The following is a 20,537-nucleotide window of genomic DNA, read 5'->3' as shown; positions in this document are numbered from 1 at the left end:
AGGGAGGGAGGGAGGGAGGAAGGAAGGAAGGAAGGAAGGAAGGAAGGAAGGAAGGAAGGAAGGAAGGAAGGAAATGCTGACACCTAGTGTCCATTTAATAGAATTTTATAATGACTAGCCTTGGTCTTTAGAAGCAATCAAGACACCAGTAAGTTAGTTATAAGGCACCTCCATCTCTGCCTTAGGCTAAAGCATATCTCAAATCTTCTCAGTGTAATTGTTTTAAAAAATTATTGTGCTTTGGCCAGGTGCAGTGGCTCACGCCTGTAATCCCAGCACTTTGGGAGGCCGAGGCAGGCGGATCATCTGAGGTCAGGAGTTCAAGACCAGCCTGACCAACATGGAGAAAGCTCGTCTCTACTACAAATACAAAATTAGCCGGGCGTGGTGGCTCACGCCTCTAATCCCAGCTACTCGGGAGGCTGAGACAGGAGAATCACTTGAACTCAGAAGGTAGAGGTTGCAGTGAGCCGAGATCGCGCCACTGCACTCCAGCCTGGGTGACGAGCGAAACTCTGTCTCAAACAAACAAAATTATTGTGCTTCTATTCAGTGCCAGGCCTGTGCTAATCACTTTACATTCCTTATCTCCTTTAATTTTCACAAGCCACTTAAGAAGCAAAAACCATTAAATTATTTTAAAAATAAGTGAAACTTCGAGAAGTTAAACAATTTGCCCCAAATCATATAGTTGGTCAAAATCGTAGAGCTGAGACTTGCCTGACTCTAAAACCCATGCACTCAAAACTACTATTATATTGCTTAATCAGATAATCCTCTTCCTAATCATTTCAATGTAGAATCCCAAGAATGTCTTCATTTCAAAACATTATTTTAATTTAGAAATTTATACCTCAATGGCAGTAATATGAACATAAAGTGAGGTTCCTCCAGAATATGAACATAGGATAGCAAAATAAGCAAATAAAATTTAGACTACCCAAATGTAATCAAGGTGAACAGGAAAGCATGGCAGAAATAAAAATTCAAGGAATCTGTGGCCTAATCAAGACATCTTCTTCCTGAAGAAATATGTTAATAAGGAAGGGATGGTTTGCACTGAATCTTTAAAAAAAAAAAAAAATTCAAAGAATTATTATCAAAGGGTATTTTTAATACTTAAAAGTGAAATTGGGGCTGGGCAGAGTGGATCACATCTGTAACCTGAGAACTTTGGGAGGCCAAGGTGGGCGGATGACTAGAGGCCAGGAGTTCAAGACCAGACTGGTCAACATGGTGAAACCCCGTCTCTACAAAAAATACAAAAAATAGCCAGGCGTGGTGATGCATGCCTGTGATCCCAGCTACTCAGGAGGCTGAGGCAGGAAATCGCTTGAACCCAGGAGGTGGAGGTTGCAGAGAGCCGAGATCATGTCACTGCACTCCAGCCTGGGTGACAGAGTGAAACTCCATCTTTTAAAAAAAAAAAAAAAGTGAAAATGAATAGAGACATCATTTGGTCATCACATAAACGTCCTCTATTGTATGACAGTGGTAGTTTATTAGCTTTTTCCACAGACTAGTTGAGCCATCCCTTAAAAATTCCATTTTCTGATTATTTCAACCCTCCAGATACTGTCATTCTAGAAGACAATAGATACAGATCTGAGTATTCTGGTCACTGAAAATGTCTCTATTCCATAATAAATTAATAAATTGTCATTTTGTATACATACATCAGCGTGAAGTTTGGCAAATCAAAGTCAGTTTTTACAACTCCACACAATCTGGTCATTTCTGATTAAAAAAATTCCACTATCCTGACTGAAAAATTAAGAATCAGATTCTGCAAAGTAGTAGTCACATCAACATACTACCCCTTCCAACTCCTTGCCATAATGCTCTCAGGGTGATCTATAGGCCTTCATTAGCAACTTTATCTTGTCTCAGTGATGTCAAAAACCAGTTATCATCTTGATTCTAAAGCTTTATAAACCTTAATATAGACTAAGTCATGTGCCTCAAAGTGAATGTTTTTCTGAGTCCCTATTTTTGAGACTCTCCTGCTATCTCTATCAACCAAGAAGTCTCAAATACAAGCAGCTCCAGCGAAGCTGTGTTCAATAGAGAATGTTTAACGAATGAATTCTTTCTACCCACATTTCCTGAAAGCAAAAGATCGAGAGGTAAAATTACAATCATAAGACTTTCATTATTTGCCTATAAAATTAGTAAGTTTGTTTTTTAAAGGTACAATTACTTGTTGGCAAGGTTGCAGTGAACTAGATATTCTCATACATTGCCAAATGGAGAGAATACAAATTTTAATAGCCTTTCTGACAAGCAATTTGGCAATAAATATCAAGTCTTTATGTTCGTAACTCTTTAACCCATCATTTTTCTGGCTCTTATGCCTAAGTACACTGATCAGGAATAAAGAAAAGTTTCATGTAGAAAGATATCACAACTGAAATATCCAGCAATAGAAAAATGTTTAAAATATTATGGTAAATTCATAAACTGAAATATAATATAGTCATTAAAAGTAAAATATATAATTTAACATGAGAAAATGTTTACATAATGTTAAATAATATGATCTGAACCATACAAAAAATAGGTAATACTCTTTAAACTTTTCAGCATTTTTTAACATCTCCAAGTGATTTCCAAAATTAAAGTTAATGTCCATACACTTACTAGGTTGTCTGCTTTGTCTCCTTCTACTGAGGACTGTCCCTCACCCCTCCCATCCCACTAGCAGTGGGCTCACAGCCAATTTGACAAGTAACTTCCTTCAGGCCCCAGCTGACTAGGCTACTGATACCAAATGGGCCATAAACCCTTTCCTGAAAATTTAAAATTGGAATTGGGAGAGATTAAGTCTCCTGTAACCTGTAATAAGTTTTGAGAACTATAAGATCAGTGTCTTCAACCTGCACCTGAAAAACAAAAGCAAAGAATGCTAAGTCTGCAGGGAGAAAAATGAAGCAGACACAATATAACCATGAGATATAGAAAACTCACAGATGCCCGGTACCTTCTTTGGGCCTGGTTATAGTTCTATTTTAAAACTTCTGAGGCCAGACGCAGTGGCTCACGCCTGTAATCCCAGCACTTTGGGAGGCCGAGGTGGGCGGATCACGAGGTCAGGAGATCGAGATCATCCTGGCTAACATGGTGAAACCCCGTCTCTACTAAAAATACAAAAAAATTGGCCGGGTGTGGTGGCAGGCACTTGTAGTCCCAGCTACTCGGGAGGCTGAGGCAGAAGAATGGCATGAACCCGGGAGGCAAAGTTTGCAGTGAGCCAAGACTGCACCACTGAACTCCAGCCTGGGCGACAGAGCGAGACTCCATCTCAAAAAAAAAACAACAAAACTTCTGAGATACCCCGTTTCCTTAATTTATGTATTTTAGTAGAGACGAGGTCTCACTATGTTGCCTAGGTTGGTCTCAAACTCCCAAACTCAAATGAATTCTCCTGCCTCAGCTTCCCAAAGTGCTGGGATTACAGGCATTAGCCATTATGCCTAGCCCAGTCCTCTTTTTAATTAAGCTAGCTTAATTCAGTTTACTGTAGCAAATAGTACCAACTGATAATACTACCTGTAGTATTTGGTGGCCTGGTCATGAAGTTAAGAGTCAAAGAACTTCAATCTAATTAAGACCATCCACTAGATTTTGACTACTTCCAGGCTATTGCAAAGGCACTACCTTCAAACTTGACACAACACAGAACTTGACACAAGTCTATGATCTAGAGCTCTGGCCCCTGGGATCTTTCAAGCTAACAACTTGAATTATAATAAATCATTAAATGTCACTCTTTGGAGTTAATGTATTATTTTAAGAAACAGCATCTCTGAATTGGAAAGAACAAACTGAACATTTATCATAAGCATCATGTAACTTTCCTTTGGAAAAGAAGCCAGTCACTAAAAGAACTATTTCTTAAAAATGGCTTCTTCGCTGATATATCTTCGGAAAAAAAAAAAAAATTAAAAAAATAAAAATGCCTTCTCTTCCCAGACAACAATCTTTCCAGAATGTGAATGAAGATGGTTACTAGGAAATAATGATTCCTAGAGGCATCCCCCAGTGAATGACCTTTGATCTCTTAGAGAGAATTACCAGTTGTTCAGTGCCTATAAACTCCTAAGCATTGTAGTAGACATTTTACACAAATTCACTTCAATCATTAAAGTAACAGTCAAAAGATAGGAATTGTTATTCCCATTTTATAGATGTAAAACTGGGATTCAAACAGGTTAAGTGACTTGCTCAAAAACACACAAATTACTTAAACACAAAAATCAGAACTCAACTCCAAATCCATGCTCTCTATTCTATGAAGCTCCTCAAAGTTACCATTTCTCGAACCTTTATCATAACACAAGAAAGACAGAATAACACAATAATAAAACAAAACCAAAAGTCAAAGTCTGGTAACAGAAATCGCAAGAAAAAACAGTATAGTCATAAAACAGAATACTCTTTAAAATTAGAATTTATATATAAAGAGTTTATATTATTGCTTTTATAATATTCAAAGGGAAAAATAAGAGATAAGCTTTCATACACAATATAATCAAGCTACGTCAGAAAAAGCAAACTAAACATACCAAAAAGAAGATTGGTTTCAATAAATTATTCAAAACCACTACAAGCAAAATAGGAAATATACACCATTACGCAGTGGGAAAAAATAACTGGGAAACTATCCTTACTTCATACCACAAAGGACTGCTTTCTCTACGATATAAAAAGTATCCACAAATCAACAGATTATCAAAAAAGAAAAATGATCATTAAGATCTAACAGACAAAAAAGTAAATACAAATGGGTCTTAGACATGTGAGAAAAAAGTTCAGGCTCACAAATAGTAAGAGATATGCAAATTAAGACTATACTGAGACGCCATTTTTCATCTCTCAAGACTGGCAAAGATCACGAAGTCTGACAATACTGCATTACTGTGGGTATGCAGAAACTAGTATTCATACACTGCCAGTGGGAAGGTAAATGTACATGATCTCTATGGAGGGCAATTTGGCAACAGCTAATGAAATTACAAATACATTTTTTGGTCCACCAATTAGTTACAGAAAATTATCATATAATACAAATATCTTCCATGTGGATGAAATGTCTTCTGGACATTTTACTATTTGTAATAGTAAACTCTGACAAATCCATATATGGTATTTTTCACATCCAAAAAAAAAAGATGAAGAAATTCTTTATATACTGTTATGTAATGATCTCATTAGGATATTAAATGAAAAAAGTAGAAAATAATGTGTAAATCATTTGTGTAAAAGAAGGTATGGAAAAGAATATGTATTCTGTTTGTACCAGATAAAGTATCTTGGAAGGATATGCTAGAACTAGTAACACAAATTGAGTCCAGAGAGGGGAACTGGCTGGCTGGGTGATAGTGAGAAAAGTTAAGACTTTTTACTTACGTATTTTTGAATTTTGAGCCATGTGAATATTGTTACCTATTCAAAAATTTAACTTTTTAGAAATAATAAAAATTTTTACGCTGGGCGCGGTGACTCACGCCTGTAATCCCAACACTTTGGGAGGCCAAGGCGGGCAGATCACGAGGTCAGGAGATCAAGACCATCCTGGCTAACACGGTGAAACCCCATCTCTACTAAAACTACAAAAAATTAGCCGGGCGTGGTGGTGGACGCCTGTAGTCCCAGCTACTCGGCTGGCTGAGGCAGGAGAATGGCGTGAACCTGGGAGGCGGAGCTTACAGTGAGCAGAGATCGCGCCACTGCACTCCAGCCTGCGCAACAGAGCGAGACACCGTCTCAAAAAAAAAGAAACAAACAAACAAACAAAACCAACAATTCTACGAAAAGGTCAATAAAATGCATCCATCTCAAAAAAAAAAAAAATTTTTTTTACACCAGGCGTGTTGGCTCATGCCTATATTGCCAGCACTTTAGGAGACCGAGGTGGGTGGATGGCTTGAGTACAGGAGTTCGAGAACAGCCTGGGCAACAAGGTGAAACCCCATCTCTACAAAAAATATAAAAATTAGCTCAGCCTGGCAGCGTGCACCTGTGGTCCCAGCTACTGCAAGGGGCTGAGGTTGGGGGATCGCTTGAGCCCAGAGGTGGAGGCTGCAAGGACCCAAGATGGTACTGGTGCACTCTAGCCTGGGTGACAGAGCGAGACCTTGTCTTCAAAAAAAAAAATTTAAACAAAAAATAAATTATGGTGTATCTATGGTAGAATATGTCATATATTAAGAACTGATCTAAGATAAACTATAAAGTAGGGGGAGGAACAAAACTTATACAGAAGAGTCTTCATTTTGTTCAAAAAAATTGTTAACGTATTTTTGTATGCATAGAAATAATGATGACTGGTCAGGTGTGGCGGTCATGCCTGTAATCCCAACATTTTGGGAGGCTGAAGCGTGCAGATCACAAGGTCAGGAGTTCAAGACCAGCCTAGCCAACATGGTAAAACTCCATCTCTACTAAAAATACAAAAATGAGCCAGCATAATGGCAGGTGCCTGTAATCCCAGCTACTCAGGAGGCTGAGGCAGGACAATTGCTTGAACCTGGGAGGTGGAGGTTGCAGTGAGCCGAAGATCACGCCTAGGCGACAGAGCGAGACTCCAACTCAAAAAAAAAAGAAATGGTAGTTTTTTTCTTCTTTATATTCTCCTGTACTTTCCTAATTTTCTATAGTGAACATGTATTACTTTAATAATCAAGGAGGGGAAGACCACAAAAATAACAGATAGCTAAAATAATCCTTGTTTTAATCTGTGAATAAATCATCCTTAATTACAGCATCACTGACCCTTACCTGACCATGACTGGTTGTTGGTTCTTCCTCCAACAAAAGTTTCTCTTTCAAGCTTTTAATTGAGCTTTCCTGGAAATCCTTGGTTTTTGAGTGCCAGTCAGATGCCCTAGACTCCTGCCTCTCCTCTTTGTCTTCATCTCCCATATCTTCTGAGATGCATTCATTTTTTTCACTAGCCTGCTCTCCTTGGCCACATTCATTCTGGATCAGAGAAGGAGGTCTAGGTAACACTGGTTCCCCAAAATCTTTTTTTTTAAAGAGCTGCCTCTGAGCCATTTTCAGGCTCTTTTGATAAACCTCCAACTGGCAGAGAATGACCTTGGTATACTGGTTAGGGTCTACTCCATCAGGGCAGAATGGAATACCCCAGAAGTAGTTCACAGTGCCCCCAATGTCCTGGAGACCTTTGGCATCTGCTAGGGTAGGCAGACAGTGCCTAGATGTGTCCCCGCTACCCTGGGCAGCTCTGAGAAAAGAACTCCTCCCAGTACTTTCCTGTGGCTTCCCACACTGTGTGTGCTCAGCCAAGTGGCCAGTACATCTGTCAAAAGATTTAACGTTCACATTCTCAAACACTGGCTGGCTCGACTGGTCCCAGCTTCCTGAGCTGCCAGAGACCGGCTCCTCTTCAGTTTTTTCAGTGTGGTCCCAAGGCTCCTCTCTTTCCTCAGCCTCGTTTCCCTGACTGATATGTGAGCCTTTAAACAGTGATGGAGGTACCAGCTGCCATATGCCTGTAGGTATTTGAGAAAAAGTAGGGCTAAGGACAAACTTTTTTATTAAGAGGGCTTGGTAAGCTATCACTTACCAAGAATTACATAATATGGGTAAGAAAGGCTCTTCTTTGGGTTTAACCAAATGTTGGTTTTTTCCTTGGAAATAAAAGTATGCTGGATATTCTTATGATCTCAACTACTTCCTGATTTAACTTATTTATTATCACCAAAAGGATCTGGGGTACTTCTGTATATCTACTCTCAGCATGAGATCCCTGTGGTACAGTTATACTTGATGAATGGAAGGAGTCAGAACAGGGAGACATGCCTTCAGTGATCCCAGAGTCTGTGGTTTTCTCTTGGTGGGACTGGGAAGATGGTCCAGTGGCCAGAGGTCGAGATCTGGTAGCAGAAGCATCAGAAGGCCGGCAACTCTGAAACAAGTGATCCCATACCAGACCAGGTTTATTATTAAAATAACTATATATGAAGGGTCACAGGAAGGACAAAATGGGAGGCCACTGTTCATAAGAATTTCTCTTCTCCAAAATGTAGATGGCTCAATTTAATTTCACAACATATACTGAATGTCTATGTGCAAAGTGTTGTACTAGATTGCTATACTAAACCCTTTTTTAAAATAGGGAGGCAAATAGCATAAAAGATGGTTCAGGACCTACCACTGGCAAGTATCCTTCACATTTAAAATCATTTCAGGCTGAGCGAGGTGGCTAATGCTTGTAATCCCAGCACTTTGGGAGGCCAAGGCAGGTGGATCACCTGAGGTCGGGAGTTCCAGACCAGCCTTGCCAACATGGTGAAACCCCGTCTCTATTGAGAATACAAAAAATTAGCTGGGTGTGGTGGTGGTCGCCTATAATCCCAGCTACTTGGGAGGCTGAGGCAGGAGAATTGCTTGAACCCAGGAGGCGGAGGTTGCAGTGAGCTGAGACTGCACTCCAGCCTGGGCAACAGAGACTCCATCTCAAAAAAAAAAAAAAAAAAAAAATTCAGTTGTGCATATTCAAATGACAATTTAACTTTATTTGATTATTTTTTAAAAACTGCCCATTCTTTCTTCCCATAACCCACCTCTAGTTCTCATCCCCTTTGCTCTCCCACAAAACAGGAGAAGTTAGCATCTTATCTTGCTGCCTTTTGGGTTCTTGGTATTCAGTAAGTCTTTTCAGAAGCTGTTAACTTATGATAATTCTTTTCAACCATGAACTAAAAAATCCATGGGTGGAAGAAAACTCTTTCATATAGAATTAACAAAACACTTCAAATTGGGTTAACCAACAATTCAACACAGACTTTAAAAAATTACTATGGGAATTTCTATTAGGTGAAAACCCTATAAATGACTACAGCTAGTTCCTAATGCAACTACGACACCACAGAAGTCTAAAATATTGCTGATCAATCTCCACAAACTTTTGCAACATGGCATATTTACATTCAGGCTTTCAGCAATGGCTTTCCTCAAGAGCTCCTCCTCTTCCTCCTCCTGGCTGTTCACTTCCCTAGCTTCCTGCTCACTCATTTTGAGAGCCAGAGCAAACTGTTCTTCTTCTGTCATCTCTATAAGAGGGTAGGGAAAAGACAGGGAGGGACACCACAAACACTGAATAAGCATGGAGGCAAGAAAGAGAATTATTAAACTTTTCAACTGAAGACATTACAAGACCGTACAATTTCATAATCTTGTAAAGAAGGAAAACCCCAAAAGGTAAGGTGTTGGTCAAGATAATTAGCAGCAGTTACAACAAGAATCCTGGGTTAACTAGGCTGTAAGCGCCCATGAAGGCTGAGTTTTCACCTACACTGTTCACTGTCATACCTCCAGCACATAAAAAAGTGCTGGGCATAGGGTACGTAATAAATATTTGCTCAATGAATAAATAGAGGAATTAATGCCCACTCTAGAGCTTTTTACTAAATCCACAAGGCTTTATGCTCAACATTTAGCCAGAATAATTTTAGTACTCAGAATCCTCTGATTTAACCAGTAGAAAAGAACATCCCTAGTGACAAGAATGTGGTCTCCAGACACTATTTTCCATTTAAAAGGAACTGGGGTACACTGAAGAAATGGGTGGCCTCAAGTACAAAGCATGAAATGAACAAGATGAGCTAGAATATTTGTCACAGATGTAAGCAAGGAATCTTAGACACTACTAGAGTCATATCGAAAGAACTTAGGGGCCAATTAAACAGACTCCTCACTGGCCAAAAATGAAACTGGAGCATCAATAAAGATAATGAATGCGGGCCGGGCGCGGTGGCTCAAGCCTGTAATCCCAGCACTTTGGGAGGCTGAGACAGGTGGATCACGAGGTCAGGAGATCGAGACTATCCTGGCTAACACGGTGAAACCCCGTCTCTACTAAAAAAAATACAAAAAACTAGCTGGGCGAGGTGGTGGGCGCCTGTAGTCCCAGCTACTCGGGAGGCTGAGGCAGGAGAATGGCGTAAACCCGGGAGGCGGAGCTTGCAGTGAGCCGAGATCCGGCCACTGCACTCCAGCCTGGGCGACAGAGCGAGACTCCGTCTCAAAAAAAAAAAAAAAAATAATGAATGCAATGCATTAAACTACATCAAATATATTTACATCTGTAGTTACATCTATATTACATCTGTAAGTTCAGGCCAGGTGTGGTGGCTCATGCCTGTAATCCCAGGACGGTGGGAGGCCAAGGTGGGAGGATCATGTGAGGTCGCGAGTTCGAGATCATCATGGACAACACGGTGAAACCCCATCTCTACTAAAAATACAAAAATTAGCCAGGCGTGGTGGTGGGTGCCTGTAGTCCCAGCTACCTGGGAGGCTGAGGAAGGCGAATCATTTGAACCCGGGAGGCGGAGGTTGCAGTGAGCCAAAATCGTGCACTCCACCCTAGGTGACAAAAGCAAGACTCCACCTCAAAAACAAAACAAAACAAAACCAAAAAAACCCTGTAAGTTCATACTAATATTTTTTTAAAAAGACATTGACTAACCAGTCACTGTTGAAGAATGTTAGTGAATCAACTATATGAAAACTGATAAGGCGTGGTGGCTCACGCCTGTAATCCCAGCACTTTGGGAGGCCGAGGTGGGTGGATCACGAGGTCACGAGACCAAGACCATCCTGGCTAACATAGTGAAACCCCGTCTCTACTAAAAACACAAAAAATTAGCCGGGCGTGGTGGCAGGCACCTGTAGTCCCAGCTACTCGGGAGGCTGAGGGAGGAGAATGGCTTGAACCCAGGAGGCGGAGCTTGCAGTGAGCCGAGATCATGCCCCCGCACTCCAGCCTGCGCGATAAAGCGAGACTCTGTCTCAAAAAAAAAAAAAACGAAAACTGATAAATAAAATAATAGAATTGTTTTTACCCTACTTTGTCTACACAAGCTATACTACTGGGTAACCAAGCAGATTAAAAGCTCCTCTTTATAGAATTATTACAGTTAAAAAAACGTAAAAGAAATGAGAGAATTAGAATATCACCATTTTGGATGTTGTTTATGGAGGGGGATTTGGTAATGTCTAACAACCTACATAAAGTTACCCTTTGACCTAGCAATCTCACTTCTAGCAACTTACCCTAAAGATACACTTCTAATTAAAAGGAGTATATCATTGCAGCAATGTTCAAATTTGCCAAACACTAGAATCTATTTAATAACCATAAACTGTAGTACACATACATACAGTTATAAAAAAGAACAAGGAATATATCTATGGACTGGGAATAAAGTGATTTCAAGGATATATTATTAAGTAAAAAATAAAGTACAAAAGAATTTATGGATAATATGCTACCTTTCACATAAGGAAGGAGAAATAAGAAAATGCACACACACCTATTTATTTGTACAGTGTCACAAAAGAAAGATAAACCAGAAATAGGCTGCGCATGGTGGCTCACGCCTGTAATCCCAGCACTTTGGGAGATTGCAGCACGCAGATCACCAGAGGTCAGGAGTTCGACACCAGCCTGGACAACATGGCGAAAGCCTGTCTCTACCAAAAACACAAAAATTAGCCGGGCATGGTGGCATGCGCTTATAGTCCCAGATACTCTGGAGACTGAGACAGGAGAATCCCTTGAACTCAGGAGGCAAGCCAAGATCACACTACTGCACTCTAGCCTGAGTGACACAGAGACTCTCTGGTCTCACAAAAAAAAAAGAAAAAGAAAGAAAGAAAGATAAACCAGAAACTAATGCAAACGATTACCTATCAGTGGTTGAGAACAGAGTGAAGGGCACAAGAGAGGAAATGACACTTCTTTATTTTTTTGTATAACTTTGACATATGGAATCACACAAATCTTAAACATGTTTTAATAATACGAAATCAACAAGTACAGGGGATCACTAAAATTGAATCCAAACATAAAAAATGCACCCAACTGAATTTGAAATGACCTTAATGAAAATGAAAACTATCAGAATCTGTAGGATGCAACAAAAGCCACATTTATAGTGAAATGTATAGTTTTCCATGCTCATATAAGGCAAAATTTTAAAATCAGTAATCCGAGTTTCCCACCTTAAAATGCTAGAATATAAAAAGTAAAATTAACCCAAGTAAGGAGAAAGAAAAAAAACATAAAGAACAGAAAGAAATCAATAAAATGAAAGATGGGCATACAACACAGAAAAAATTAAACAAAAAATTAATTCTGGCTGGGCGCAGTGGCTCATGCCAGCACTTTGGGAGGCCAAGGCGGGCGGATCACAAGGTCAGGAGATCGAGACCATCCTGGCTAACACAGTGAAACCTCATCTCAACTAAAAAAATACAAAAAAATCAGCCAGGGCGTCTCTCTCTGTCGCCCAGGCTGGAGTGCAGTGGCGTGATCTCGGCTCACTGCAACCTCCGCCTCCCAGGTACAAGTGATTCTCCTGCCTCAGCCTCCTGAGTAGCTGGGATTATAAGTGCCCGCCACCAGGCCTGGCTAAGTTTTGTATTTTTAGTAGAGACGAGGTTTCACCATGTTGGCCAGCCTGGTCTCAAACTCCTGGCCTCAGGTGATCCGCCCGTCTTGGCCTCCCAAAGTGCTGGGATCACAGGCATGAGCCACTGCGCAAGGCCAAGTCTGGCAACTTCTATCACGCATTCTCAACAAGAGTGGTACCATTCCCAAGTGGACAAAAATTGGTTCTTAGAGGTCAAAAAAAAAAAATCTTATGTATAAAATACAGACATACAATCAGTACATAAACAGAACACATAGCATATCTGTGGTATTAAAATATCATGGGGATGGCAATGGTTAGAGGGAAAAATAGTCTAAAAAGGTGCCTCAGGAGAATAACAATGAAAAATAGGGCCAGTGCAGTGGCTCATGCCTATAATTGCTCAAGTCCAGGTGGTCGAGGCTGCAGTGAGCCAAGATCACATCAATGCATTCCAGCATAGGTGACAAACCGAGACCCTGTCTCAAAAAAAAAAAAAAAAGAAAGAAAGAAAAGAAGAAAACAAATTTTTAAAAATAGTTGGGTGTGGTGATGCACACCTATAGTCCCAGCTACTCAGGAGGCAAAGGTGGGAGAATCACTTGAGCCCAGCAGTTCAAGACCAGCCTGGGCAACATAGTGAGATCTTGTCTGGACAAATAATAAAAAACTAGCTGGGTGTGGTGGTATACACCTGTGGTCCTAGCTACTTGGGAGGCTGAGGTGGGAGGATCGCTTGTGCCCAGGAGGCAGAGGTTGTAGTGAGCTACTGCATTCCAACCTGGGCAACAGAGGGAGACCCTGTCTCAAAAAGAAAGAAAAAAAAAGTTAGCTGGGTATGGTGATGCATGCCTGTTAGTCCCAGCTACTCAGGAGGCTAAGGCTGGAGGACCACTTGAGCCTAGGAGGTTGAGACTACAGTGTGCTGCACCCACCACTATATTCCAGCCTGGGTGGCAGAGTGGGACCTTGTCTCAAAAAATAATAATAATAAATAAATAATAAAATTAAATTTATACAGGAATGCAAAGGATCCAGATTAAAACAATTTTTAAAATAAAGTTGGAAGAATTATACTACCTGATTTTAAGATATTATAAAGCTACAGTAATCAAGACAGTGTGGTATGGCATAATGACAAACAAAAATAAATGGAAAAGAACAGAAAATTCAGAAATAGACCCATGCATTGATTTTCAACACAAGGAAAGGACAGTCTTTTCAACAAATGGTACAAGAATGATTGGATACCCATATGGAAAAAAAAATGAACCTTAACTCTTACCTTGCACCATATACAAAAACTCAAAATGGATTAGAAATCTAAATGCTAAAGCTAAAACTACAAAATTTCCAGAAGAAAATAGGTGGAAATCTTCATAACCTTAGTGTAGTCAAAGATTTCTTAGGACACAGAAAGAAAAAAACCATAAAAGAGAAAAAAATGGACCACATCAAAGTTTAAAACTTGTGTTCTGGTCAGGCGTGGTGGCTCATGCCTATAATCCTAGCACTTTGGGAGGCTGAGGCGGGTGGATCGCTTGAGGTCAGGAGCTAGAGATTAGCCTGGCAAACATTAGCAGGGTGTAGTGACGTGTGCCTATAGGTCTAGCTACTCAGGAGGCTGAGGTGGGAGAATCGTATGAACCCGGGAGGCAGAGCTTGCAGTGAGCCAAGATCACACCAGTGCACTCAGCCTGGGCAACAGAGCACGATTCAATCTCAAAAAAAAAAAAAAAGAAATCATAAAAACAGATTTTGCTGCTCAGTAAGATTCAGAATGGGGGGCTAACTGGTGGCTGGCGCCTGTAATCCCAACACTGGGAGGTCCAAACTGGAGGACTGCTTGAGGCCAGGAGTTTGAGATGAGCCTGGACAACACAGCAGGACCCTGTGCAAAAAAAAAAAATTAAAATTAGCCAGGCGTTGTGGGGCATACTTGGGAAGCTGAGACAGGAGAATCACTTGAGCCAATGAGTTCAAGGCTGCAGTGAACTATGATCATACCATACCCCTACACTCAAGCCTGGGTGACACAGTGAGATTCTGTCTCTAAAAAAATAATAAATTTTAAAAAAATTTTTTTAAGATTCAGAATGACCACTTCTGGATTCCACTTAGGATACAGGAAACTGAAAAAAGTTATTCTTCCAATCCTTACGACAATAGCAACAAAAACTGATAAATTCACAACTTTTCTTGAATCTATCAGAGAGCTAAGAATGCAAGATAATCAACTAGCCCAAAATGTATCAGTTCTATGACGATTACAATTCCCAAACCATTCTCAACAAAAATGAAAACATACGTGCAATTTTTCTTTTGGCCAAACACTTTGCTCTATTCGACGGTTTTGTCTTCATTTTCTGCAATCCATTTTCCTCCTTTGGTTCCTGTTGCAAAACAAGAAATATGATCGGTGTGGCTGCCACTAAAAGTAGTAATTTCTCTCTCTTCTACTTCCTCTATGGCTAAGAGAGGCCTCTGAGGAATTGATGATTGTTATAAATATGCACATAAAACATCAGAAGATCCTTTTCAGTACAAAAAGGAAAACATAAGATCTAGAACCAATAAAAACCATTAAAAACAAAAACGTGTGATATATTGGCATTATTATCTATCATATAAACAGTCACACAAAAACTAGTCTATCTCTAAAATACCAGTAAGCATCACCTGAGATCAGAGTAGCTTGATTGAAGATTTAAAAAAACAATAATAATGTTTAAACTCAGTGTTTATTCATTTATTTTAAATCACTCTTTTGACACTGGATAGTAAAGGAAAGGAAAAAGAGGGTAAATGAAAAACCCTATAGAAGCAAAAGTGAACCAAATACACCAACCCTACATCCCACCCTAAAATTTAATAAGAAACACAAACAAAATAATCAAGAAAACAAAAAATAAAAGAGAAAGAAATAAAAGGCCAGGCACAGTGGCTCATGCCTGTAATCCCAACACTTTGAAGTGGGAGAATAGCTTGAGGCCAGTTCAAAACCATCCTGGGGAATGTAGGGAGATCCTGTCCTTATCCCCTCCCAAAAAAAATTCTTTTTAAATAAAAAAAAAAAAATTTATTTTTTCTTTAATTAGCCAGGCATGGTCCTAGCTATTCAGGAGGCTGGAGCAGATGGATCACTTGAACCCAGGACTTCCAGGCTGCAGCAAGCTAAGATCGCACCACTGTATTCCAGCCTGGGAGACAAAGCAACATCCCATCTCTAAAAATAAATAAATAAAAATAAAACTGGGCAAAGCGTTTGAACAGAATTTCTCTGAAAATGAAGATATAGAAATGTCCAAGAAGTACATGAAAAGATGCCCAACATCATTAGTCATCAGGGAAATACAAATCAAAATCACAATAAGGTATCACTTCACACCCACTAGGATAATTAAAATAATTTGTTTCAAATCAGAAAATAAGCATTGGCAAGGATTAGAAAAACTGGAATCCTAGTACACTGTTGGTGAGAATATAAAACAGTGCCACCACTGTGGACAAAAAAGAAATTAGGTGCTGATACACACTACAAAATGAATGTACCTTGAAAATACATAATTGAAAGAAGCCAGACAAAAGGCCACACATATATCATATAATTCCATTTATAAGACATGCCCAGAATGGGCAAATCCATATAGAAAGTAGATTAGCGGTTGTCAAGGACTAGGGGTTTAGGGGAAAATGGAGAGTAACCGCTAATGAAAATGGGTTTTTTTCTGGGGGGTAATGAAAATGTTCTAGGCCGCTGCTACTGGGCCATGCAGACTGGCAGAGTATAGTGTGGTGTGAGGCTGGCGAGGGCAGTGGCCATGGAGGGTGGAAAATGTTCTAAAATTAACTGTGGGCCAGGTGCAGTGGCTCACACCTGTAATCCCAGCACTTTGGGAGGCCCAGGTGGGCGGATCACCTGAGGTCAGAAGTTCGAGACCAGCCTGGCTAACATGGTGAAACCCAATCTCTACTAAAAATACAAAAATTAGCCAGGCATGGTGGCATATGCCTGTAATCCCAGCTACTCAGGAGGCTGAGGCATGAGAATCAATTGAACCCAGGAGGCAGAGGTTGCAGTGAGCCAAGATCGCACCACTGCACTACAGCCTAAGGCAACAGAGTAAGACTGTCTCAAAAAAAAAAAAAAAAAGAGAAGTAAGACAAATTCACAATTACGGTCAAAGACTTCAATAGCCTCAAAATATTTGTAGAACAGACAGAAAACCAATAAAAATAAAGTAGATTTGAACAACACTATCATCAAACTTTATCAGATTGACATTTACAGAAATCACTATCCAAAATGTGCATTCTTCTGTAGTACACACAGAATATTCTGGGCCATAAAACAAGTTTGACTAAGTTTAAAAATGATGAAAGTCATATAAAGTACATACTATTAATGGAGACTGCAGTGAGCCAAGATCACATCACTGTGCCACTGCACTCCAGCCTGGATGACAAAGCAAGACTCTGTCTCAAAAAAACAAACAAAAAAAACAAACAAAAACAAAGGCCAGGTGCAGTGGCTCACGCCTGTAATCCCAACACTTTAGAAGGCCAAGGTGGGCAGATCATCTGAGGTCAGGAGTTCGAGACCAGCCTGGCCAACATGGTAAAACCCCCCCTCTACTAAAAATACAAAAATTACACAGGTGTGGTGGCAGACACCTTTAATCCCAGTTACTCCGCAGGCTGAGGCAGGCAGAATCACTTGAACCAGGAGGCGGAGGTTGCAGTGAGCCGCTATCATGCCATTGCACTCCAGCTTGGGCAACAAAGCAAGACTCCATCTCAAAAAAATACATATTAAAAAAATAAAAATAAATAACAAAACAAAAAACAAACAAATGTGTTCCTAAGATGATTCCAACTGCTTTTTTCTATTCTAAAGCAGAAAAAAAGACTTTTTTCCATATACAACAATACCAAGACACTACAAGAATATGAAATACATATTAAAAATCAGTTGGTAGGCCAGGCGCGGTGGCTCACGCCTGTAATCCCAGCACTTTGGGAGGCTGAGGCAGGTGGGTCACAAGGTCAGGAGATCGAGACCATCCTGGCTAACATGGTGAAACCCTATCTCTACTAAAAATAAAAAAAAAAAATTAGCCGGGCGTGGTAATGGGCGCCGGTAGTCCCAGCTACTCAGGAGGCTGAAGCAGGAGAATGGCGTGAACCCAGCAGGTGGAGTTTGCAATGAGCAGAGATCACGCCACTGCACTCCAGCCTGGGCAACAGAGGGAGACTCCAGCCTGGGCGACAGAGCGAGACTCCATCTCAAAAAAAAAAAAAAAAATCAGTTGGTAGCCCAGTTTTACGGGAGATTTTTAGGAAACCCTGTAAAACAAATAATTCCTATACTATTTAAATTGTGGTAGGACATAGAAAAAAATAATAAGCTTTCCTTCTCTTTTATACCATAACCCTAATATTAACATCTGATGAAGGCCATAGCCCCCCCCAAAAAAAACTTTATAAAGCCAATGGCACTAGGAGTACAGATGCAAAACTCCTAAATAATATATTGAGAAAAAAAATCAATATTATATTAACATAACACATCATGACCAAGCATGATTTATTCCAGAAATGCAAAGATGTTCCAACATTAGAAAATACTAATCCAATATATAATATTAGTTGATTAAAGGAGAAAAACTACTCCATCATCTTGCTAAATAAAGGGTATTTGATTAAACATAATTCCTAAAACTACTACTAGTAAATAAGCAATTAAAGGATAGTTCCTTAACATAAAAACAGAAATATGAAACAAACAGCAAAACATCAGAAATAAAAGATGTGCTCTATTGCTAGTATCAATCAACATTATTCTGGAAGCCACAGCTAAAGCAATGAAAACAAAACAGAAAAAGGTATAAGTGCTAGAAAGAAAGAGAAAAAAATGGTCGTTATCAGCAGAGATAAATGCCTACCTAAAATACCCAAGACAACCAACTGAACAATTATAAAAATATGTGACAGATTAATGGAAGAAAAAAATCCAGAGACACACCCATTTATAAACAAGATTTTAGTTTATGATAAAGGGAAAATTTCAAATATCTGGGGAATTGAGAGATTACTGGAAAATACTGGTAGACATGTCTAATCACCAGTACTTAGTTTTTCAAAATATATGTATGCTGTTTAGGGATACATGTAAATGTGGTAAAACTGTAAGGAGAAATATGGGAAGATAAAACAAACAGTGGTTACCTTCAGAAAGGTAGAAAAGAGCTGGGTGAGGTGGCTCACGCCTGTAATCCCACTACTTCGGGAGGCCAAGGCGGACGGATCACCTGAGGTCAGGAGTTCGAGACCAGCCTGGCCAACATGGTGAAACCTCATCTCTACTAAAAATACAAAAATTAGTGAGGCGTGGTGGCGCATGCCTGTAATCCTAGCTACTCAGGAGGCTGAGGCAGGAGAATTGCTTGAGCCTGGGAGGCGGAGGTTGCAGTGAGCTGAGATCGCGCCACTACACTCCAGCCTGGGCGACAGAGCAGGACTCCATCTCAAAAAAAAACAAAAGTAAGTTGGAAAAGAATGCATTTGGGGAGGGACACACTAAGAGAAGAGGGATTCTCAGGTGGTAACTACAAGTGTTCACATTAATTTTTAAAACTATGCATTTTTATTTTATGCACATTTCTGTATGTATAACATATATGACATATGACATACATATGTGCTGCTATAGAAAGGTCTCCAGGAAATACTGTAATGGTTAATTTTAGGTATCAGTTTGACTGGAGTAAGAAATACCCAGAGAACTAGTAAAGTATTATTTTCTGGTGTGTCTGTGCGGGTGTTTGCAGAGGAGATTGGAGTGTGAGTCTCAGTGACTAAGTGGGGAAGATCTGCTCTCAATGTGGGTGAATACCACTCCACTGGCTGGGGGCTAAATAGAATAAAAACATAGGAAAGGCAAATTTATCTCTCTCCTGGAGCTGGGACACATTATTCTTCTCCTACCCTTGGACATCAGAACTCCAGGCTCTCCAGGCCTTGGATTTCAGGCCTTACACTCAGCACCCCTTACCCCTTGTTCTCAGGCCTTCAGACTTGCACTGAGCCATACTACTGGCATCCCAGGGTATCCAGCTTGCAAACAGCCTATTGTGGGGAGTTTTCATTCTCCATAATTACATGAGCCAATTCCCCTAATAAATTCCGTCCGTCCGTCCGTCCGTCCATCCGTGCATCCGTGCATCCATCCATCCATCCATCCATCCATCTGCCCATCCTATTGGTTCTATGTCTCTGGAGGACCTAACACAGACATTAAGTGGAAAAAAAGCAAAACAGTTTCTACAGTATGATTTGTTTCCTGTAAAAATCTCTACTGATACTGTATATGTAAAAATTTTTTTCCAAGGACACAGAAGAAATTACTGCCTTCGGATCACACGGATGACATCAAGAAATTATTTTAAAAATGAAAAAGAAATTATTTCTTATGGTTAAATGTCTGTAGTATACATTTTCATTTCATACCTTTCTAAACTGTTTTGTTATGGCTTGGTTTTTTTTTTTAAACATCTATGTATACAACTTTTTTAACATATCCGTATCTATTTGTGTATTTAATATTTTTATTTTTGTTAATATTAAGATGATATCCAAGTAATACAACTGTTTTGTTTTCTTTCTTTTTCAGATGGAGTGCAATGGTACAATCATAGCTCACTGCAGTCTCAAATTCCTTGAACTCCTAGGCTCAAGCAATTCTCCCACCTGCCTCAGCTTCCCAGGTATCTGGGATTACAGGCGCATGCCACCATGCCCAGCTAAGTTTTGTACTTTTTGTAGAGACAGGGTCTTTCTGTGTTGCTCAGGCTGGTCTCAAATGCCTGGCCTCAAGCAATCCTCCTGTCTCAGCTTCCCGAAGCACTGGGATTATAGGCATGAGTCACCAGGGATGTACCTAGCCCTTGTTTTCTTCTCTATACTTTTATGCACTTAAGATGAACTATATAGACAAAAGTCCTAATTAAAAACTAAACTATAAGGAACGTGGTTTGGTTTGGTTTTGTTTTTGAGACAGAGTCTCCCTCTGTCACCCAGGCTGGAGTGCAGTGG

At 39.9% G+C, this 20,537-nt stretch overlaps 1 protein-coding gene across 2 annotated transcripts in view; it reads right to left on the bottom strand.

The window, feature by feature from the left end:
• UIMC1 (ubiquitin interaction motif containing 1) overlaps positions 1 to 20,537 on the bottom strand; it is a 112,695-nt gene that overhangs the window by 55,471 nt on the left and 36,687 nt on the right. For both annotated transcript variants that reach the window (XM_011989980.1, XM_011989979.1), the window contains exons 3-6: positions 14,752 to 14,836; positions 8,953 to 9,077; positions 7,825 to 7,930; positions 6,781 to 7,514 (exon numbers count right to left, since the gene is read on the bottom strand). In XM_011989980.1, coding sequence (XP_011845370.1) covers positions 6,781 to 7,514; positions 7,825 to 7,930; positions 8,953 to 9,077; positions 14,752 to 14,836 — 1,050 coding nt within the window. The remainder of the gene's footprint in view (positions 1 to 6,780; positions 7,515 to 7,824; positions 7,931 to 8,952; positions 9,078 to 14,751; positions 14,837 to 20,537) is intronic.

Source organism: Mandrillus leucophaeus, unplaced genomic scaffold (assembly GCF_000951045.1).
Source record: "Mandrillus leucophaeus isolate KB7577 unplaced genomic scaffold, Mleu.le_1.0 Scaffold366, whole genome shotgun sequence".
In the NCBI taxonomy this organism is placed as follows: Eukaryota; Metazoa; Chordata; class Mammalia; order Primates; family Cercopithecidae; genus Mandrillus; species Mandrillus leucophaeus.
Note: the sequence above shows the minus strand (reverse complement) of the source record. Positions and strands in the feature narration are given on the sequence as shown.